The sequence below is a fragment of the Gopherus flavomarginatus genome, chromosome 9 (assembly GCF_025201925.1).
Source record: "Gopherus flavomarginatus isolate rGopFla2 chromosome 9, rGopFla2.mat.asm, whole genome shotgun sequence".
Classification (NCBI taxonomy): domain Eukaryota; kingdom Metazoa; phylum Chordata; order Testudines; family Testudinidae; genus Gopherus; species Gopherus flavomarginatus.
Genome location: NC_066625.1, coordinates 7,109,198 through 7,127,411, shown reverse-complemented (window position 1 = coordinate 7,127,411; position 18,214 = coordinate 7,109,198). Strand labels below are relative to the sequence as shown.

Genomic DNA, 18,214 nt, shown 5'->3' with positions numbered 1-18,214 from the left:
GGTGCAGCCTGTGCCTCTCCTGGAGGGAACGGGAAGTCCTCTCAGAATGAGCAATTGCAACTTTGCATGTAAACATCCAGCCTGTAAACCGGTGTGGCTCTCATTGTCTGAATCTTGTCTTCCTGGTAGCTCTCCTCCCAGCATTACCCGGGTGACGGTGATCTTGCTGAAATCGGCCTGTGATGTGGCCTGCCTGGGCACAGAAGGGGGTGGCGTGTACTTCCTGGAGCTCTCTGGCTTAACGCTGCTGGAAGATAAAACCCTGTATCAAGAGGAGATCATGCAGAGGTGAGCTGGCCTGGGGAGCTCCGTGAACTGGTACCAGTAGAGATCAGCTCATGGTTGTAGGCACCAAGGTACATGGCAGATGGGGCGGGTTGCCGGCAGGGGTCTGTGGAAAGAGCCATCCGACCCAGGGTTGCACTGGCTGCGGTTGCACCTGTTAAATGTTAGCTGTAAAGCTAGTATGCTGCCTGGCAAGTGTAGAGAGTCTGCAGCTCTTCAGAGGGCTGTGTTGAGCAATTTCCTAAGGTGGATCTGGGATGCTTGGAGGCTGCTCCCTCTGAGATGTTTCTGGAGATGCCGCAGCCCCATGACTGATGGGTAGCATCTACGTAGGTCACATAGTGGTGAGCTAGTACCTCTCCACCTTTACAACACCCTGTCCTCTCCCAGATTCCCAAGCAGGACTTGGGAAAGACCAAAGTGGGTACCGCCGCCAGAGAATCCATCCCAGGTCTTACATGGATCCTAGTTCCGCTGAGACAGGACTCTGGGGACTAGCAGTGCTGGGTGTATCCTTGTGCAGCGGGGATGATCAATGAAGTTCAAGTTCAGTTTCAAGCCTGTCCCTTGATTTAAGGGGCTCCCTAACACGCTTGTCTGTGTTTGCATTCCTCCTGGCGCATTGGAGGGATGAGCTACTGATTCTGTGCCCTGTGTGAACAGGCTGCCCTGGCTGGTCCGTCTGTGTCCTCACTGGCTGTCGGGGATGTAAATATCCTGATCCTGGGCTGAGAGGACACCATCTTCCTCCACCCCGTTACGGAACAGTGGGGCTGCGCTGTCTTGCCCACAGTGCTGGGGAGGGATTAGAGAGGAGAAAGCAAGGTACTAAGCTTCATGGCTATTAACCAGCCTGGTGTTCCCCAACCCCTCCACTTCCATACTAGCGTGCCAGATGACTACCGCTGCGGGAAGGCTCTTGGGCCAGTGGAGTCGCTGCAGGAACACCCTCAAGACTCCTCCAAGATCCTGATTGGCTATAGCAGGGGGCTGGTGATCGTGTGGGACCAAAGCACCAGAAACGTCCATCACCTCTTCCTGGGCAATCAGGTACCTTGAATGGGGTTTCATGAAGAGCCGAGAACACCGCGCGCTGTGGCCTGTGGGTGTCCCACTTAACACAGAACACAGGAGCTTTGGCCAAGCCATCTGTTAGATGAGTTCTGTGGCTTCCCTGTAAGCCAGCTTCCCGGGCTCTGCCAGACATGATGGCTCGCCTGCTGGAAGCTGATAGCCCGGAGTTCGAAGAATGCTGCTGGCCTCATCACAGAGGCTACGCTTACAGAGTCCATCATGCTTTCAACCAGGCTCCCTCCTTTCGGGGTCAGGGAGACAGGAGGGTTCGCAGGCAATGACCTATTGCCAAACTGAATTTGATGCATTTGACTTAACTCTTCTAACTTACAGCCGCACCTGTGATATTGCAGTGGTTCCCAAACATCCATTGCTGACCTCTTGTTCCATCTCTGCTCTGAAGTGCTATGCCTTGCTCCCCATGTCCCTTTGGCAAAACCAGATTCTCCCTGGGCTACGTATGCACAGGGGACCAGATGGCACAGCTGCCTCCTGTAGCCCCCTGTCTCCCGCCACCTTCGGTTTATTGGCAACATCTGTTCCTTGCAGCAGCTGGAGAGCCTTGGCTGGGAGCGAAGTGGCAGGACGGTGGTGAGTTCGCACAGTGATGGAGGTTACATGGTGTGGTCCATCAACAGTAGCTGCCATAAGACTCTGCAGCCACTCATGTCAACTATTCCCTATGGTGAGTTTGCTTTGCCTCGTGACCCACCCGCCTTGTTCCGTTGCGAGAAAGCTACAGCCCCAAGGGCAGTTTTACCCTCTAACAGGATTTGTCCTTACACCACTTCTGACTTCAATAAGGTGTTGGGGGCAAGCTTGGAGGGGGAGGTAGATATGGGGCCACAGGGAGCCTCTTGATTGAGCCATTAACTCACATGGTCAGTCGTGCCTGTTCTCGACAGGATGCTCTATGAAACTGACCACTGGTGTCCTAGGGCTTGGGAGAGGGACACGAAGTGTCGTAGAACTGCTGCAGACCTGGGTTGCCAGCAAACTTTGTCTTAGCTGCTAGGGCTCCCTGCTTTAACTTGGGCTCTGGCATGTCAGTGGATCCTATAGCTACATCTCCTACACCTTGAGGATCCCAGAAATGTTGAATTCCCGAAAAGAGCCCACCTACAGAGAGCAATGGAGGCTCCCCTCTGGGCCCTTGGAGGTGGGAACAGGAGGCTAAACCTATTGCTTCATACGTGGTGCAAGATGGAGTCACATACTGTGGCTGGATAGTGATCCCCATAATTTAGGATGACTCGGCTCCAGCTTCCTTCTGGAGTTGGCCGTTGTCCCGTTACCTGGATGGATGGAGCAAGCCCGCATCACCAAGCCCGGATCAGCAACTTGCTGCTAGTGGGGTGTTTCCCCCAGAAGCTCCTTCTGTGGGCAGAACCCTACGGCCTCTGCGTGGTGTGCAGGTGGGGAGGGAGGCCCGAGCTTGGATCCCTTGCAGACCCTAGCAGGCTAGGGAAGGGTGATGTAAAGGCTGCTCGAAGTACAGTTCAGGAATCACTGGGAACTTTCGATTTAATGCTACATCAAAGACAAGCCCAGAGCAGCTCGTGATGGTTGTGTCCTTTGTCCCAGTCGGGCCCTGAAGGCTGCTCTAATGGGGGCGGGGGGGACAGATGCTGTGTATGTCAGCACAGAGTGCTGTGCTGTGCTGAGCATCTATCTTGATACAGAAGGGAATATCTGGGAGCTTAAACTGGGCTCCAGCTGAGGTGGCTAGGAGAGAAAATGTACTCTTAAGCCTGCTGGGGGAGCTGCTGTGGGTTAAAGAAATGGGAGTGGGTTGATTTACGGGGGCTAAGACAGAGTGGATTTACGGGGGCTCCTTGGAGCTGGTGTTGAGCAGGGAGGCTGGCTTTAGTGTGACGAGTGTCTTCATTCCAGGTCCGTTCCCCTGTAAAGCCATCAACAAAATCCTGTGGAGAACCTGTGACTCTGGGTACGTCCCCTGCAGGCAAATGTTGTCGGACCGCTGGGGAGGTGGCACTTGGTTCTGATCTCGGTCCTCATCTCTGGCGCAGCTCCTGCAGCAAAGGGCTGTGTCCGTGGGGGACCGTCCCACTGGGTGCGGAGCAGTGTGCGAATTAATGGCGGGGGACGACTAGAGGGCACCTTTAATGGAAGTCGGAGACTTTATTTTCAGGACAGGCACCCAAGTTCCTGTTTTAAACGCTCTTTAATACAACTGACAGTACCTGACAAATCACATTTTCACCGCTGGCAGGTAAACTTGTGAACTAGCTAAAATGTGGTCCCCTGGCGCCCTTGAATAAGACAGAGATGGGGTAGCCCCAAAAAGTAGGAAGGAGAGCTCGGTCCACCCAAGTCCCCTGTAACGGGAGCACTGCCCAGGAGCACATGGCCCTGCGGAAGCTACTGGTGTAGTTCAGCTGCAGTCACTCCGGTCAGGGACAGGCTGCTTGGCTGTGGTGAGGCCTCGAGGGGTAGGACCAAAGTAGGGGGAAGGCTTGAAAGGGAGCTGTGGGAGCCCTAAACCAAAGCCTGGATCTAAGCAAGCCGGAGCTCTAGGAGCTCATGGAATCCAAACCTGGGTCTGAAGTTTTGCCAAGGGGATTAAAAACCCTGGACTCCAACGCAGGGAAGTCCAGCTCCTGGGCTGTCTTGAACCCAAATCCACATAAGCTGAACATCCAGCCCGGGTAGCCATGGCATGTGCAATGCCGGCATCTTGGCCTTCCTGAGTGGGCAGGCGAGGGATATGGGTAGAGACTGCAGACCTAGAGCGAGCATCGTTGTTCCGTTCGTAATGTCTCTGTTAATCCAGGCTTTCTCTCTCTCTCTGGAGAAATGTCCATTCGACCAGCCTCTCTGTGCTCTGCCTCTTCATCGGGGCAGCATGGCCATGTCTTGCATCTGCTGCGTTCATCTAGCTCCTCCCAGCCTGTGTGGAGTGGCGGGGGGCATGTAGGACGTCTCGGCAGAACTGGCCAAGCTGCTCTACAGAGTGGGTGGGGAATAGCATGAATGATGCCTTCACCAGAGGAAGCTGGGTTAGAGCAGGGAATTAAACCTGGCTCTCCCTGTGCCTAGGTTAGTGCCCCAACCCCAGTACCCTCCTTCCTCTGAATGGCCCCTTCCAGGGACACAGGGTGCCTGACCCATGCCCTCCTGGGTGCAGCTCCCCATTCAAAATGCTGCCAGCAAACACCTTCAAGCAAAACTCTCCCTGGGGGCGATGGCCTTTGTACCCCGCAGGCAGCTAATGTTTGGGCGTCACACAAGCCGTCGGGAGAAGGGAATGTGTTGGTGTCCCAGGGCTGGCTGAGGCACCCTGCTCCCCTGCCAGTGGTGTCCTGCCAGGCCCATAAAGCCTTGGGTTATTGTCCTTGGAGGTGGGTCTGGCTGGGGATTTCCTGAGGGGATTGGGCACCCCACCCCCATCACGTTTTAGTGGGGCACTGAATTCCCATAGGGGCCTGCGAGGTCTCAAGCCCCAGCCCGTGGGGTAGGGGGAAATTCTATCAGCAAACATGGCGATAGCCAGCTACTTCTCCTCTACCTGCAGAAATCACTTCATCATCTTCAGCGGGGGCATGCCCCGCGCCAGCTACGGGGACCGGCACTGCGTCAGCATCCTGCAGGGCCAGAGCCTGGTCACCCTGGACTTCACGTCGCGCGTGATCGACTTCTTCACCGTGCACCACACGGAGCCGGAGGAGGGTAGGCGGCCAGCTCTTCAGAACTGAGCGTGTCTCGGTCTCCCCCCTCCCGCCCCCCCAGCCTGACACCTGGCGGCTGACATCTTGCTGCTCTGCCTTCTAGAGTTCGATAACCCAAGTGCCCTGGTGGTCCTGGTGGAGGAAGAGCTGGTGGTTCTTGACCTACAGACGCCCGGCTGGCCTACGGTTCCTGCCCCCTACCTGGCGCCCCTCCATTCCTCCGCCATCACCTGCTCCTATCACATCTCCAATGTCCCCCTGAAGCTGTGGGAGCGGATCATCAGCGCTGGAGAGCAGCAGAGTCCCCCGCATTCTTCTGTGGTAAGGGAGCGACCCCTGCTGGAGAAAAAGCCACTGAGCTGCAACTGGGTCTTGCCAGAAGGTGGGTGGGGTCCATGCAGCAACTGGCACAATGAGCCTGATGACACTTGCAGCCTCCGTGGGGAGTTGTCACGCCGACCTCCTGGCTCGGCAAGCAGCATCCAGTTGGGCTGCACAAACCCATCTCGATTTGCTTGGATGCCAGCAGCAGGGCGGGAGGGGTGCATGTGGGTGAGAGCCCCAATAGGCCTGTGGAATGGGCTGTTGCTTAATGTTTCCGCCCCACCCTGTGTGGGTGGGATCTGTCTTCTAGAACTGGCCGATCAGTGGAGGGAAAAACTTAGCCCAGGAACCCACCCAGAGGGGCCTTCTTCTCACTGGGTAAGTGCTGCTTGGCCACCACCCCTTCGAATGGCTAATCTTTTCCTCAGCCCTGCCCTAGAGAGCGGGCGGGTGCTGGGGTTTTCACTGGGTCTTGGTCCCTGGCAGGTGTCCCAGGGAGCAGCGTGTGGGGTATCGAAGGGTACGTCTACACTCTGGTTAAAATCTCACAACTGGCCCATGCCTGCAGGCTCAGGCCAAGGGGCGGTTTAACGACCTCCCCCCTCACAGGGTCTTAGAGCCTTGGCTCCAGCCCGAGCCCGAACCTCTACACGGCAATGAAACTGCCCCTTAGCCCGAGTCAGCTGGCATGGGCCAGCCGTGGGTTTTTAATTGCAGTGTGGATGTACGTGAAGGGAGCGTGAGGTATAAAAGCACAGGCACAAAGCGGGAAAACCCAGAACCACCCAACCTGAATGCAGCTCTCTGGCAGGTGCTGGCCCCATGGCCGTCTAGCAGCCACCCCTCCAACAGAGGGCCCAGTAGGGGCAGCAAAGGGACTGGGGCAGAGACATACAATGGGCGAGGCTAAAACGTGCTGGAACGGCTGTGGCTTGTGTCATGCCCTAGAGGCTGCCAGCGAGGGATTCTGCCAGCCCTCGTCCAGCGGAGAAAGCCACATCTCGGGGGGCTGCGGGGCAAGGGGGCCTCTTCCTGGCTGATTGTCCTGAAGGGCCTTCTCTGCCACTGCAGGAGGGTAGCAGTGTGTCCTGGCTAGAGCAGGGGGCTGGGAGAGCTGGATTTGCTGCTGCAGAGTTGCAGGGTGGGGGATGTTGCTGCTCCAGAGTGGGGAAGGGAAGAGGCATGTAAAGCCAGGAGGCCGGGCGAGAGGTGTGGGGGTGGACAGATGCCAGGGGAGAGGTGGGGGAAGCCCCTCCTCAGTTGTTTGGCTGGGCTAGCTAACAGTCCTCCCTGTTGAGCCTGGCAAGGATGCGTCACTCTGTTTATTTTTCCTTCTCCTCACTCTTGGTGGTTGTTTTATCCTGGCTCCGAGTTGGCGACTTGTTGCCAGAGGCATCGCTGGCTGAGCGCTGCCCTGGCTTCTCTGAAGATGCAGACAGGGCTTGTTAGTGTCCGCAGATGTTCAGGCTGGAGCGGGGGAGGTGGGGGCAAAGGAAAATTCGAGACGAACTTTGTCATGCTGGGTGGAGCCTGCTGTCCTGACACGCACGCCTGCCTGGGGGCTCCTGGGTGGCTCGCTGCCCTGCTGACTGGGAGGCAGGCAGCCTCTGTGTCCCATTTGCATGGTTACTTCTGGTCCGTTTCCTGGGGCTGCCCTAGCCAGAGACCTGATCCAGTGGGGATGACAGCACTCAAGCTGCTCTGCCTGCTGCTAGATGGGGCAGGCTGGGGATGGGGTGTGTGGGGGGGGGGGCAGGGGGGCTGATATGTTACAGAGGAGCTATGCCTGGGTAGTGGTGACTGGTGTGCTCAGGGGCTGCGTCGGGGAGCTGGCTCCCATCGCTGTGCTGTGCCCGGAATGGGGAGCCATGGGCAGCCGACCACAGAACGCCCCTCACTCTTCCCATTGCTTAGCAACCTGTATTTATGGCGTGTCGGTTGCTCACCTCGAGCTGTTGTGAAGCACGGAGTTTTTGGGTGGCTTCTAGCCCTGACGTCAGTAGGGAAATGTCAGCTTGGCCCGTGGTTGCTGAGGAACTGCTTCCCTTCACCATCGTGGGATGGTCTAGTGCTACCGAGGCACTGCTGGCTTAAGCCAAGCTGAGCAGGGGCCGGCTGTGCAGCCACATCCCTTCCTCCTGACCCCTGCCTGATGGACCCATCGAGCTCTGTGACGGCTCCATCCTGAGGGCATCCCCATAGCGGCAGATCGCCTGGTCCGTGGTCCAGTGACTAGTCCAGAATCCAGACATGCTGTGGACCAAGGAGATCTCTGCCTCACCTCGCCACCCTCCTGAGCCAACTGGGTGTGACTGCTGGTCCCCTGAGCTCGTTCCTAAGCTTCCGGGCTGGGGGAGGGAGGAGGGACCGAATCCGAGCGTGCGGAGATCGGCCCTGATGGCTGTGGGGTGGGGTGGCGGCATGCAATGGCACTGGAGTGGCAGAGCCACTGGACAGGAGTCAAAACCAGTTCCACGCTAACAGAGGCAATGGAGAGTCTGTTCCCCTCTTCTGCCTCTTCCTCGCAGAAGTGGGCAGGCCAGGGCATTGTGGCAGGCCCAACTGTAAGGCATGGGGCTGGCGTGGATGGAGCAGCTTAGCAGGTCGCATGTGGGGAGTCAGGGCCCCGAGCAGGGGACAGACACAGCTCTCCCAGCTTCTCAGCGAGCGGCACGTCTCTCCCTCTCCCTTCCCAGGCACGAGGATGGCACGGTCCGCTTCTGGGATGCCTCGGGGGTGTCGCTGCGGCCTCTGTACAAACTGGGCACGGCCAACATCTTCCAGACGGACTGCGAGCACAGCGACTGCCTCAACCAGGCCAGCGAGGAGGAGTGGCCTCCCTTCCGCAAGGTACTGCCCTCACCCCATCCTCATGCTGGCAGCTCCTTGTGGGGCCCCTTCACATTGGGCCTCTCCAGGAGTGTCCCTGTGCTGCCATGTCACAGCCCGGGCCCGGCTGACTGAGGATTTCCCAGGATGCTCCTGGATTGGATAAGCTCCCCCCGTGCAGGGTGGCTTGCTGCCAGCCCAGGGCTGTGGTGGGTGGCAAGGTGCTGCCATCTGATGGGGCAGCCAGAGAGCCAGACTCGCTCTGCACATCACCCACCCCAGGGGACCCTTCTGCTGCCTCTGGAGAGAGGCCAGGCCATGGGCTCTCTCCTTCTGAGCAGGGCCAGGGCAGGCTGTGTGGGGAGCATCAGTCCTGGGGTGTCTGTCCAGGCCCGTCTCAAATGCAGATAGAAAGGAGCTGTCTAATAATGCAGCCTAATGTCACAGATCAGGGGCCCCTGGCGAGGGCCGGTCCTGGCAGGGCGTTAAGGTAGGATCCTGAGACTATTGAAGGGAGGGGGCAGAAGGGGTGCCTGCACTTGGGAGGAGTCGGTGTGTGCAATGGCTCACCGGCACCCTGAACGCAAGCTATGTCCTGCCCTCTCGCGCCTCTGACCCCCGCTGCCCTGTCTCCGTCATCCAGGTTGGCTGCTTTGATCCGTACAGCGACGACCCCCGGCTGGGCATCCAGAAGATTGCGCTGTGTAAATACACGGCCCGGATGGTGGTGGCTGGGACTGCCGGGCAGGTAGGGCAGCTTGAGGGGGTGGGGGGTGACGCTCCATGGGAACAGCGAGCCAGCCCTGTTGTGTTGCCAGGTTTTGCTTATGGGCAAAGTTGGGGAGGGGGAAGGGAGTGCGGGGGCCAGGGGCAGAGCGCTAGTATTTGGTGGGGGAGGGTGGGATTCTCAGACCGTGCTCTCGCTCTGCCTCTTAAAAGGGATTCTCCTGGGGCTAGAGAGCTGATGCCAGGGTGTTTCCCCCAGCCGTCCCAGTGACCTGGTCTGTAGGATGAAGGGCAGCACCCCTTTGGCTGGTGGGATCTGCCCCAGGGCTTGGCAGCCTTGCTGGGAGTGGGTTTGACTTGGCTGGGGAAGCTTTGTACTTTTCCAATCAGCTGTGGAGCGTCTGCTCTGTGCTCTGCTTCTGGGGAGCCATCCAGCTGCAAAGCGTCAGTCCGAGCAGGGATAAACCTCTTTGTTAGTGACCAGCTACCCCTGGGCCGTTGCACTGATGGCGGCAGGAATATACCTGTGGCTTCCTAGAGGAGAGGTTCCCCCGGCCCAGCTGTTGCATGAGATTCCATGGCTTGAGCGTCTGCTCTCATTGCAACCCTCACCTGGCTTTGGCAGGACTGGGTAGGGAGGGTGGGGGCACTGAGCATTGGCGCCAGGGCGGGTGTTGGCCCTGGAGAACGGCGGATGCTGCTGCTCAGGGCAGAGGGTTGCTTGGAGCCTGCACTTGTCTACCAGACCCAGTGCTGTCTGTGCCTTGCTTTCATGGGCACCAGGTTCCCAGCTGGAGACCAGGAGCTCTCCCCTGAGCTGTATGCATCGCCCGCCTCTGGCAGTAGTGTGGAGATGCCTCGGTGGAACTGACCCTCAGTGCCCCGTCTACCTCTCTCCAGGTGCTCGTCATGGAGCTGAGTGATGAGAAGTCTAATCACATGATCAGTGTGGCCATGGTGGACCTGCTGCAGGACCGGGAGGGCTTCACCTGGAAGGGGCACGACCGGCTCACCCCCAAGAACGGCTCCATCACCTTCAGACCAGGCTTCCAGCCCAGCGTGCTGGTGCAGTGCATGCCACCGGCTGCCGTCACCGCCGTGACGCTGCACTCCGAGTGGAACCTAGTGGCCTTCGGCACCAGCCATGGCTTCGGGCTCTTCGACTATTACCGACGCAACCCGGTGCTGGCCCGGTAGGGGCACCTGGGAGCTGCACTCCCTCCTCCCCAGGGGACTGGCTCCAGCCACGGAGCAGATCAGCAGAAGCCCTGGGGGTTTCACCCCCCTCTGCTGCCACTCTCTGGCCTCCCACAGAGCGGATGTGGCCATCTGGGCTTGCTTAGGGGGGAATGGATGACTCTGCAGAAGGGGCTATGCCCCCCGTTGTCCCTGCCCAGGGAAGAGCTGTCCATCTCCCCCGCCTGGCAGCAGCTGCTCCATCCTTGCGTCGGGAACCTCTCCAGACAGCCCTGGGAGGGCCATTCCTTCTCCTGCTGCAGCCCGGGGGCAGAGCGCTGCATGGGGCAGTGGAATGCATTGTGGGAGTGTGGCCAGGAAGAGAGTCCCTCGATGGATCAGTTCCTTGATTGGGGGGCAGCAGGTGCCGACCTGGGTGTCCTGACTGGCTTGGCCACTCGAATGCTTGCGGGGCAGTGTCCTAGCTGGACCCAGGCTGCTCGGCGCTCAGCGTCGTGGAATGCTTTGGGATGAAAGGGGCTCCCCTGGGGACACCTGATCCTAGTGTCATAGGGTGGCTGAGAGATGCCCTCTGGTGGCCGCAGCCTGCAGAGGGGCCTTGCTGAGGGGGGTCCCCCGTGTTTTTTGGGTTACCTGATAACCGCCTGTTCCAAGTGACACAGGCGGGGGGGCAGGGGGAAGTCTACATGGCAGGCCCTGCTGAGCCGCCAGGGCAGAGCTAGGCATAGGCATGGTTGGGGAGAAGGCCCTGCTGAGCCGCCAGGGCAGAGCTAGGCATAGGCATGGTTGGGGAGAAGGCCCTGCTGAGCCGCCAGGGCAGAGCTAGGCATAGGCATGGTTGGGGAGAAGGCCCTGCTGAGCCGCCAGGGCAGAGCTAGGCATAGGCATGGTTGGGGAGAAGGTCTGGGACGAGTCTCCCCTCTGAACGTGGTGAATCCTTGAGGCTCCCTGCTCTGCACCCCAGGCTGGCGCTAAGCAGCTGTTTGTGCCGCCCCAGGTGCACGCTCCACCCCAACGACTCCCTGGCCATGGAGGGGCCCCTCTCCCGAGTGAAGTCGCTGAAGAAGTCCCTGCGCCAGTCCTTCCGCAGGATCCGCAAAAGCCGAGTCTCTGGCAAGAAGAGAGTTGGTGCCAACAGCTCCTCCAGCAAGGTAACCATGGGGTGGGGGACAGTCCCATCCTGCGCCTACCCCCTGGGCTGGGGGGTTGTGACCTCTCGCACCTGAACTGCCAGGGCGTCGTGTTGGCTCTTTAACACAGACGTCCTTTGTCCCTAGTGCGTTAGACGCACTGGAGTGGGATGTGGACGGAGCAGGGGGTTCGTCAGACCGTTTAAAAATAAAACTGCCCTTTCCCCGTCCCTTGCAGCTGCTTCCGAGTCACCTCCACTCAGTAGAATCCCCCAGGGCCAGTGAGGCCTGAGTTTCAAATGTATAAACCAAGCAGAATCCGTGCTCCTGCGTTTCTTTGACACAAGTCTTCCAGGCAAAGGGAAACTGAGGCCCGGAGTGGCTATGTGACCTGCCCAAGTTCCCACAGGAAGTCTGTGGCAGAGGAGAGAATTGACCCTCCCATGTCTCTTACTAGTGCCATGACCATCCTCTTCTCCCCCCTCCCCCCAAATACCTCAGCTCTAACTCCCAGCACCTGGAGAGTCCCTGCTCTCTCTCAGGGACCCCAGGAGGGGCTGTCCTGTGGGGCTGCTCCCTAGCTGATGGAGGAAAGAAGTTGTCCCCTGGAATCCAGGCTGTTCACAGGACTGGTGTCTCCTCCCCCAGGTGCAGGAAGCTAATGCCCAGCTGGCCGAGCAGGCCGGCCCCACCGACGTGGAGATGACCCCCGTGCAGAGGCGGATCGAACCCCGGTCAGCTGATGACTCGCTCTCGGGGGTCGTGCGCTGCCTGTACTTTGCTGATACCTTTCTCCGCGACGGTAAGGCCTGGCCGCAGCTCTGAGAGGGGGTACAACTGTGCAGCCAGGGAGGGGATCCCGTGAGGCCTGTTGGCACAAGCACTACCGTGCTGGGCTGGAGTGACAGCTCTCCTGGCCGGACCCAATACAGGATGCCCAAGAGGCAGGTGTTCAACACCCCTGATCCCCAGCTGGTACAGCACTGTACTGAAGCAGGAGCAGTTTCTTCCTAACCTCATCTGGTGCTCACCTGATGCCCTGAGACATGAGGATTAATCGTTTCTAGCTATGCTGTCTAGTAGTGCTGCAGAGAGAGTTTCTACTCCATAGAAAGGTCTAATCTTTAAACCCTGCTTACTTCAGTAAAACCATGTGGCAGAGAGTTCCCCAGGCTACCACTGCCTTGTGCAGTTCTTCCTTTGGTCTGTAGACTAGCCAGTGCTAAAAACCTCAAGCTCAAAGTGCCGATTTGACTTGGGTTGCCTCTAGGGCTCTGGTGTGGGTTGATGTTGTGCTAACACTCAGGCTGCCTGGGGGGAGGCAGTTTGCCCCAGAGGCCCCCATTTGCGAGGGCCCCCAAACAGAGTGGCCTGGCCCAAACCTGAGTGGTGCTGTGACCCCGTACGCCTGATTGCAGTGTCCAGAATGGGGATCTGGACCCAGCCCCGTGGGATAGGAAACACTGCTGTGGGGTGAGGTGACTTCAATACTTCCTCGCCCTGGGGCCACCCCTCAGTCGGTCTCTTTTGAGGGGGCAAGGCCCCCCCAGGACCTCTGCACAGCCCTGCTAATGCTGCTGCTTTCCCCCGGCTCCTCAGCTGCACACCACGGGCCCACCATGTGGGCTGGAACCAACTCGGGCTCTGTGTTTGCCTACGCCCTGGAGGTCCCGTCCCAGGAGAAGTTCTCGGAGCGCTCGGTGGAAGCGGTGCTGGGCAAGGAGATCCAGCTGATGCACAGGGCACCGGTGGTGTCGATCGCGGTCCTGGACGGGCGGGGGAACCCTCTCCCAGAGCCCTACGAGGTGTCCCGGGACCTGGCCAAAGCCCCTGACATGCAGGGCAGCCATTCTGTGCTCATCGCCTCGGAGGAGCAGTTCAAGGTAAGAGAGGGGAGGGGCCGATGGCTGCGTCTCGCGCTGCTGAGTTGCTGCCTTTTGCCGCCGTTACCCTGACCCGAGTGGCGTAGGTAGCAGGAGACGCTGCCTCATGCTGGCTTCTCCCGTGGGGACGTTCCCGTTCCTGAGGGAAAGGGGTGTCTGGCAGGGGGCAAGAGGGCGGACACGGCAAACCCTGGCTTGGGTGCAGGGCATTTCAGCTCTAAAAAAAGTGAGTGTCCTGGGCATATGCCTTTCCACAGACCACACCTCCCTTGGAGCTGGGCCTGGTTCTCGGGAACACGCTCCCTAACCCAGCAGGGCAGTGGCTTCCACCCTGAGAGAGTGATCCCTTTAAGCCAGCCATGGGCTTTCTAGGCTGGTGGCCAGGGGCTAGTGAAGGGCATGGACATGGCTGCGTGAGTGGCCATTGCTGCTGCTGCTGACTAGAGCCCTGCTACACCAGAAGGCTTGATCCTTGCTGGTAAGACTCAGCCGGCCTGCGGTTGGAGCCTCTATGGAGTTTATAACCATAGACGACATGGGTCCCTTGCCCCACAGTAGTGGGGTGGGGAGCAGGACCAGGTCTCCGCTCTCCAGCTGGCTTGCTCTCCGCCTTGACCCAGGTGTTCACGCTGCCAAAAGTCAGTGCCAAGACCAAATTCAAGCTGACGGCCCACGAGGGCTGCCGGGTGCGGAAGGTGGCACTGGTGAGCTTCACCAGCCTGGCGTGCGAGGACTACACGGAGAACTGCCTGGCCTGCCTCACCAACCTGGGGGACATCCACATCTTCACGGTGCCCGGCCTGCGGCCGCAGGTGCACTACAACTGCATCCGCAAGGAGGACATCAGCGGCATCGCCTCCTGCGTCTTCACCAAGCATGGGCAAGGTGAGTGCGCTGCGCCAGTGGGACTGGCGGTGGCCGGGACATGGATTCCCAGCTTGGGCTCCTTCGGCGCCACTTGCTTGGCTCCAGGCGACCGTGGTGTGGGGGACGGTGCTGCACAGTGGATAGAGCGCTGGGCTGGGACCTGGGACCTGGGACCTGCCCTCTCATCTCTTGGCTGGCATGGACTCTCCGTCTGTGCTGCCTGCTGGGCCACCGAGGGGGCAGCTTTGGGGACCAGTTCTTGGGGAATGATGGTGCATTGAGACACCAGGAGAGCGTAAGCCACCCTCATTAATCTGTCCGAGTGGGTGCCCGCTGTTGAGTCCCTCTGGCTCCCTCTCCCCAGGTTTCTACCTGATCTCGCCTTCCGAGTTCGAGCGATTCTCCCTGAGCGCCCGGAACATCACAGAGCCGCTGTGCTCGCTGGAGCTCGTCCGGCTTCGGGGCACCACCTGTCGCAGGTAGGCCGGCCGCCTGGGCTGCAGAAACTGCAAGCTGCTGCCGCCTTGAGTAGGGTGTCCCTGGGGGGAATGCTGGGGTTGTAGGGCGGGAGCAGCCTCCCAGCACTGTTTGGCCGAAGCAAACTGGCTGCTGTCTGTGTCATGACCCCTTAGTCTCTCTGCCCTGATTGGGCTGGCTAACTGCCCCTAGATCCCAAAGGCCCTGCCCTCTGTCCGGTGCGGTGACGCAGAAGCTGGGGGTGACCGTGGGCCCATCTACAGTTCGGTCCCTTGCAGCAAAGTGTCCCCATCACCCTTTCGCTGCCCTCCCCTCTGCACAGGCTGGAAGCTGGCGGTGACGGAAATAACTCGCTCTTCTTCCTTGTCAGCCCCAATTTCACCGAGACACCGAAAATGACCCAGGCCAATGGGACTCACATGCTGCAGGGCTCTGAAGCGAACGGCTCCCCTGGTGATGGCACCCGTAAGGAAACCGCTCTGACTCTCTGAACTGCCCTGCCCATCTGCTGAGGGGCTCGGTGTGCTGCAGCCACCGACAGAGCTGGGCTTCACAGCCTGCCGAACCTCCACTGCTCGGTGATACAGATGGGGAAACCGAGGCATGGGGGGCTGGGACTTGGCTAAGATCTGTGGGGATCATGGCAGAAGGAGGGTCCTTGTGCTTTTCGCTGCAAGGCTGCCCGTCTCCTCCCTAGGCAAAGCCCGTGGGAATACAATGCACTCTAGCTGCACTGGCAATCCTTGACATGTGCTGCCCAAAGGGACGGGATCTCTCCCTGGCCTGTGGTGAGATGAAGTGCTGCTGGGTGGTGAATCTTTCTCCCTCTCCGGTGCACGCAGCATCTCCAGCCAAAAGGCCTTATGCCAAAGCAGGCCCCTCCGACAGGCTGGCAGCTGGGAACCCTGCTGAGAGACAGGAGGCTGGAGTGCAGCCTGGCAGAGTGACTGTCCCACGTGGCCCACCCAGTGCCCCAGGCGGTTCCCAAAGCATGCCCCATCTTGTGGACCGGGGACTTCCCTGCCTCTGGTCTGAACAGCTGCTGGGACAGTTTGGGTCCCGTGGGAAGGCTCATCCCATGGGTGCGGCAGTCGGGACGCTCCTGGCATAGGAAGAGGCACAAGTGTAATTGGCACAGCTCCAGATGTGCAGTCTTTGAGGGCAGGGGGTGTTGTCTGGGGGAGTCGTCAGCCCCTTGCTCTGCTGGGCTGGGGTGCAGATGCTCGGCCAGCCCTCTAGCAGGGCTGGCTCCATGAGGTGTGTCCTGGAACCAATCCCAGTGCTGCCTATGTTCTCCAGGGACGCCTGAGGAACCCCAGGCTGCCTTCTCCCCGACGCCCACCGACTCGCCGAGCAGCCCAGAGAGCTCCCTGGACACCACCGGGGACATCACCGTGGAGGAAGTGAAAGATTTCCTGGCGTAAGTTCAGGCTCTGGGGAGTCACTGGTGCAACAAGCCTGAGTGTTCTCGGCTGGGGGGCTCCGCTCTGGGGCCTGGCAGCATCAGCTGTGCCATTGGTGCTCCCTGCCAATAGTCAGCATCTGGCCTAGGGGATGTGTGCAAGACAGAGGAGTCCCTGTCTCCTAGGCTGCAGTCACTTTGTTCTCCCTCCCTGCATGCAGCCCCGTCCGGCCATGCCTAGGGATCGAAGCGTGCACTTGATTACTGCAAACTGGAATCCGGTGAGATGGCGCCTGCGCTCCTCTGGGGGGCGCTGTACCTGCACAGAGCTGCCTGCCCTGAGGCCAGAGCGCTCTGCAGTGTTAGAGGGGAGAGGTGCACCTGAAGGGTGGCAGAGGAGTTTCACCCTGGTCTGTTCCCCTAGGGCCCGTCCCTAGCTGTAAGGGTCCTGCACCTGGGTCAGACCTCAGCTGTACGGACAGGGCAGCCTCTCTGCTGGGAGCCCCTTGGCCGGGCGCATGGAGAGCCTGGGACATTAGGCCAGTCGAGGGGCTCCCTCCGCCTCTGTACACGTTCTGCCGTGCAGCTGGGTTTGTGCAGTGCTGGCTGGCCTGCCCCAGCCAGTGTCGCTCTGTGCGTGGCACGGCCTGGAGTCAGCACTGCCCAGCGACATGGCTGGCCTTGGGCCCTCTCGTGAGCTAGTTCTGTCTTCAGGCAGTGCTGCGGGAGCCTAGCTCCTTACGACGAGAGGCCTCAGTGCGCAGCCAAGACCTGGAGAGCTCGTCTCTGCCGGCGGGTCAGCGATCCTGCCCAGTCGACCTCTCCAGCAGGCATCAACAGGAGCGACTGGGGCTGCGGATGGTTCTGTGGGGTGGGCACCTTCCCTAGGAGCTGGACTTCGTCCCCAGGCCCAGCTGTCTCCATTAGTGGGGAAGCCGCTTGGCGCGTCCCGCGTCTGGCCTCAGATGCGGGTCTGCGTTGCCCTGCTCTGATGGGGCACACGCAGGTGGGCGATTCGACCAGCATCCCCTGCCAAGCAGGAGCAATGGATTGTCTTGGCTTGTCCTTAATGTCCAGGAGGCTGGGGAGTGTCCGGAGCCCAGGAGCTCCTAGCTTGGCTGTGCTGGCCCAGCGGCTGTGGGAGGGCGTCTCTGGCCCAGTTCCCGGCTGCAGTCTCAGTGTCAGCGTGTCTGTCTTCCAGCTCCTCGGAGGAAGTGGAGAGGAACCTGAGGAACGTGAGCGAGGAGGAGGCCCGCTCTCCTGGGATCCTGATTAAATGAGGTGCGCGGGGAGGCAGGGGGTTCTTGCCCTGCGGGTCAGGCAGGACTTGGTGCCACGCTCTCCCGCGCCCTGCCTCCCTAGGCCCTGGTGCTGCTGCTGAGAGCTTGCTCAGAGCGCCACTCTGCCGGTAGTGCCTGTTCACCTGGCCGCTGGAGCCCAGTGCCTGGCTTGTTCTACTCGCTGTGGCTGCCTTTCTTCCTCCTGCACCTGGCCCGGGCTCTGCTGGGCTTTGTGAGGCTGTGTGGATGCCCCTGGGAGGCAGCCATGCTGGATCTGCCTGCTCTGCACTGGCTTGGGGTGCGGGGCCCCGTTAGCTGGGCACATGGCTCTGCCCAGCGTGGGAACCCTCATAGGAAGCAGGGTCCTAGCGTCTGCGCTGCAGCGAGAGAATTTCCTGCCCAGATGACTGACTTGGGAGCAGACCTCAGGGCTGCTGCAGGCTAGTGGATTGGGCCTGGGGCTTGGAATCAGGAATTCCTGGGTGCTGTTCCTGGCCGAGCTTGGGCCCTGTTTCCCCAGCTGTGAAATGGTTTGGTTTGAAATGCTCCACTTAGGGCCTTAATGTCATTCCGGGAGCTGCTGCAGTTGTCCTGCATCATTTCCTCATTTAATAAAGGCAGCTGGGCAGTGTGTTAATTTAATAGTTGGCCCCTGGGGGATCTTCTAGGTTTAATAAGTGGCAGCACATGGTCCTGCAGGGAGGGCGGGGGTGCGCTCTGGGGCAATCTCCGGGCTGGTTCTGTGAAGCTGTGCAAGGTGGGGCTCAACTGGAGAGTCTTAGACTGCACTAGTGCAGGCCTGGGGTCTGCACGGTCCTTTGTTTCTGTGCCTGTGCCCTGGGGTGGGTTGTCTGCAGTGGGGATTGAACCTTGAATCTTAAAGCCTGAGTTTAAAAAAACCCAGCTCTGTCAGCCATGCCTAGAGGAGGCTTATCACCTCCATGGCCCAGCCACTATTAGAGAGGGCGCAAAGTGCTAGGCTGGGTGGGTTACACAACTCTCTGCTGCTTGCTACCTAACCAAACTGAGAGCAGAGCTGCTGCCATGGGGC

At 59.8% G+C, this 18,214-nt stretch overlaps 2 protein-coding genes across 5 annotated transcripts in view; one reads left to right on the top strand and one right to left on the bottom strand.

Annotated features, from left to right (window-relative positions):
* FLII (FLII actin remodeling protein) overlaps nucleotides 1-18,214 on the bottom strand; it is a 255,848-nt gene that overhangs the window by 202,092 nt on the left and 35,542 nt on the right. The gene's annotated exons all lie outside the window — the stretch shown is intronic.
* Nucleotides 1-18,214, top strand: part of LLGL1 (LLGL scribble cell polarity complex component 1) — a 60,951-nt gene that overhangs the window by 41,432 nt on the left and 1,305 nt on the right. For 2 of the 3 annotated variants that reach the window (XM_050967869.1, XM_050967867.1), the window contains exons 5-22: nucleotides 130-288; nucleotides 1,173-1,335; nucleotides 1,909-2,044; nucleotides 3,253-3,307; nucleotides 4,895-5,049; nucleotides 5,152-5,369; nucleotides 5,683-5,750; nucleotides 8,069-8,222; nucleotides 8,845-8,949; nucleotides 9,828-10,120; nucleotides 11,122-11,275; nucleotides 11,903-12,056; nucleotides 12,854-13,137; nucleotides 13,758-14,022; nucleotides 14,369-14,483; nucleotides 14,852-14,946; nucleotides 15,781-15,901; nucleotides 17,085-17,164. In XM_050967869.1, coding sequence (XP_050823826.1) covers nucleotides 130-288; nucleotides 1,173-1,335; nucleotides 1,909-2,044; nucleotides 3,253-3,307; nucleotides 4,895-5,049; nucleotides 5,152-5,369; nucleotides 5,683-5,750; nucleotides 8,069-8,222; nucleotides 8,845-8,949; nucleotides 9,828-10,120; nucleotides 11,122-11,275; nucleotides 11,903-12,056; nucleotides 12,854-13,137; nucleotides 13,758-14,022; nucleotides 14,369-14,483; nucleotides 14,852-14,946; nucleotides 15,781-15,901; nucleotides 17,085-17,163 — 2,773 coding nt within the window. In that variant the 3' untranslated portion in view covers nucleotide 17,164. The remainder of the gene's footprint in view (nucleotides 1-129; nucleotides 289-1,172; nucleotides 1,336-1,908; nucleotides 2,045-3,252; nucleotides 3,308-4,894; nucleotides 5,050-5,151; nucleotides 5,370-5,682; nucleotides 5,751-8,068; nucleotides 8,223-8,844; nucleotides 8,950-9,827; nucleotides 10,121-11,121; nucleotides 11,276-11,902; nucleotides 12,057-12,853; nucleotides 13,138-13,757; nucleotides 14,023-14,368; nucleotides 14,484-14,851; nucleotides 14,947-15,780; nucleotides 15,902-17,084; nucleotides 17,165-18,214) is intronic. The other variant, XM_050967868.1, reaches the window with a different exon arrangement.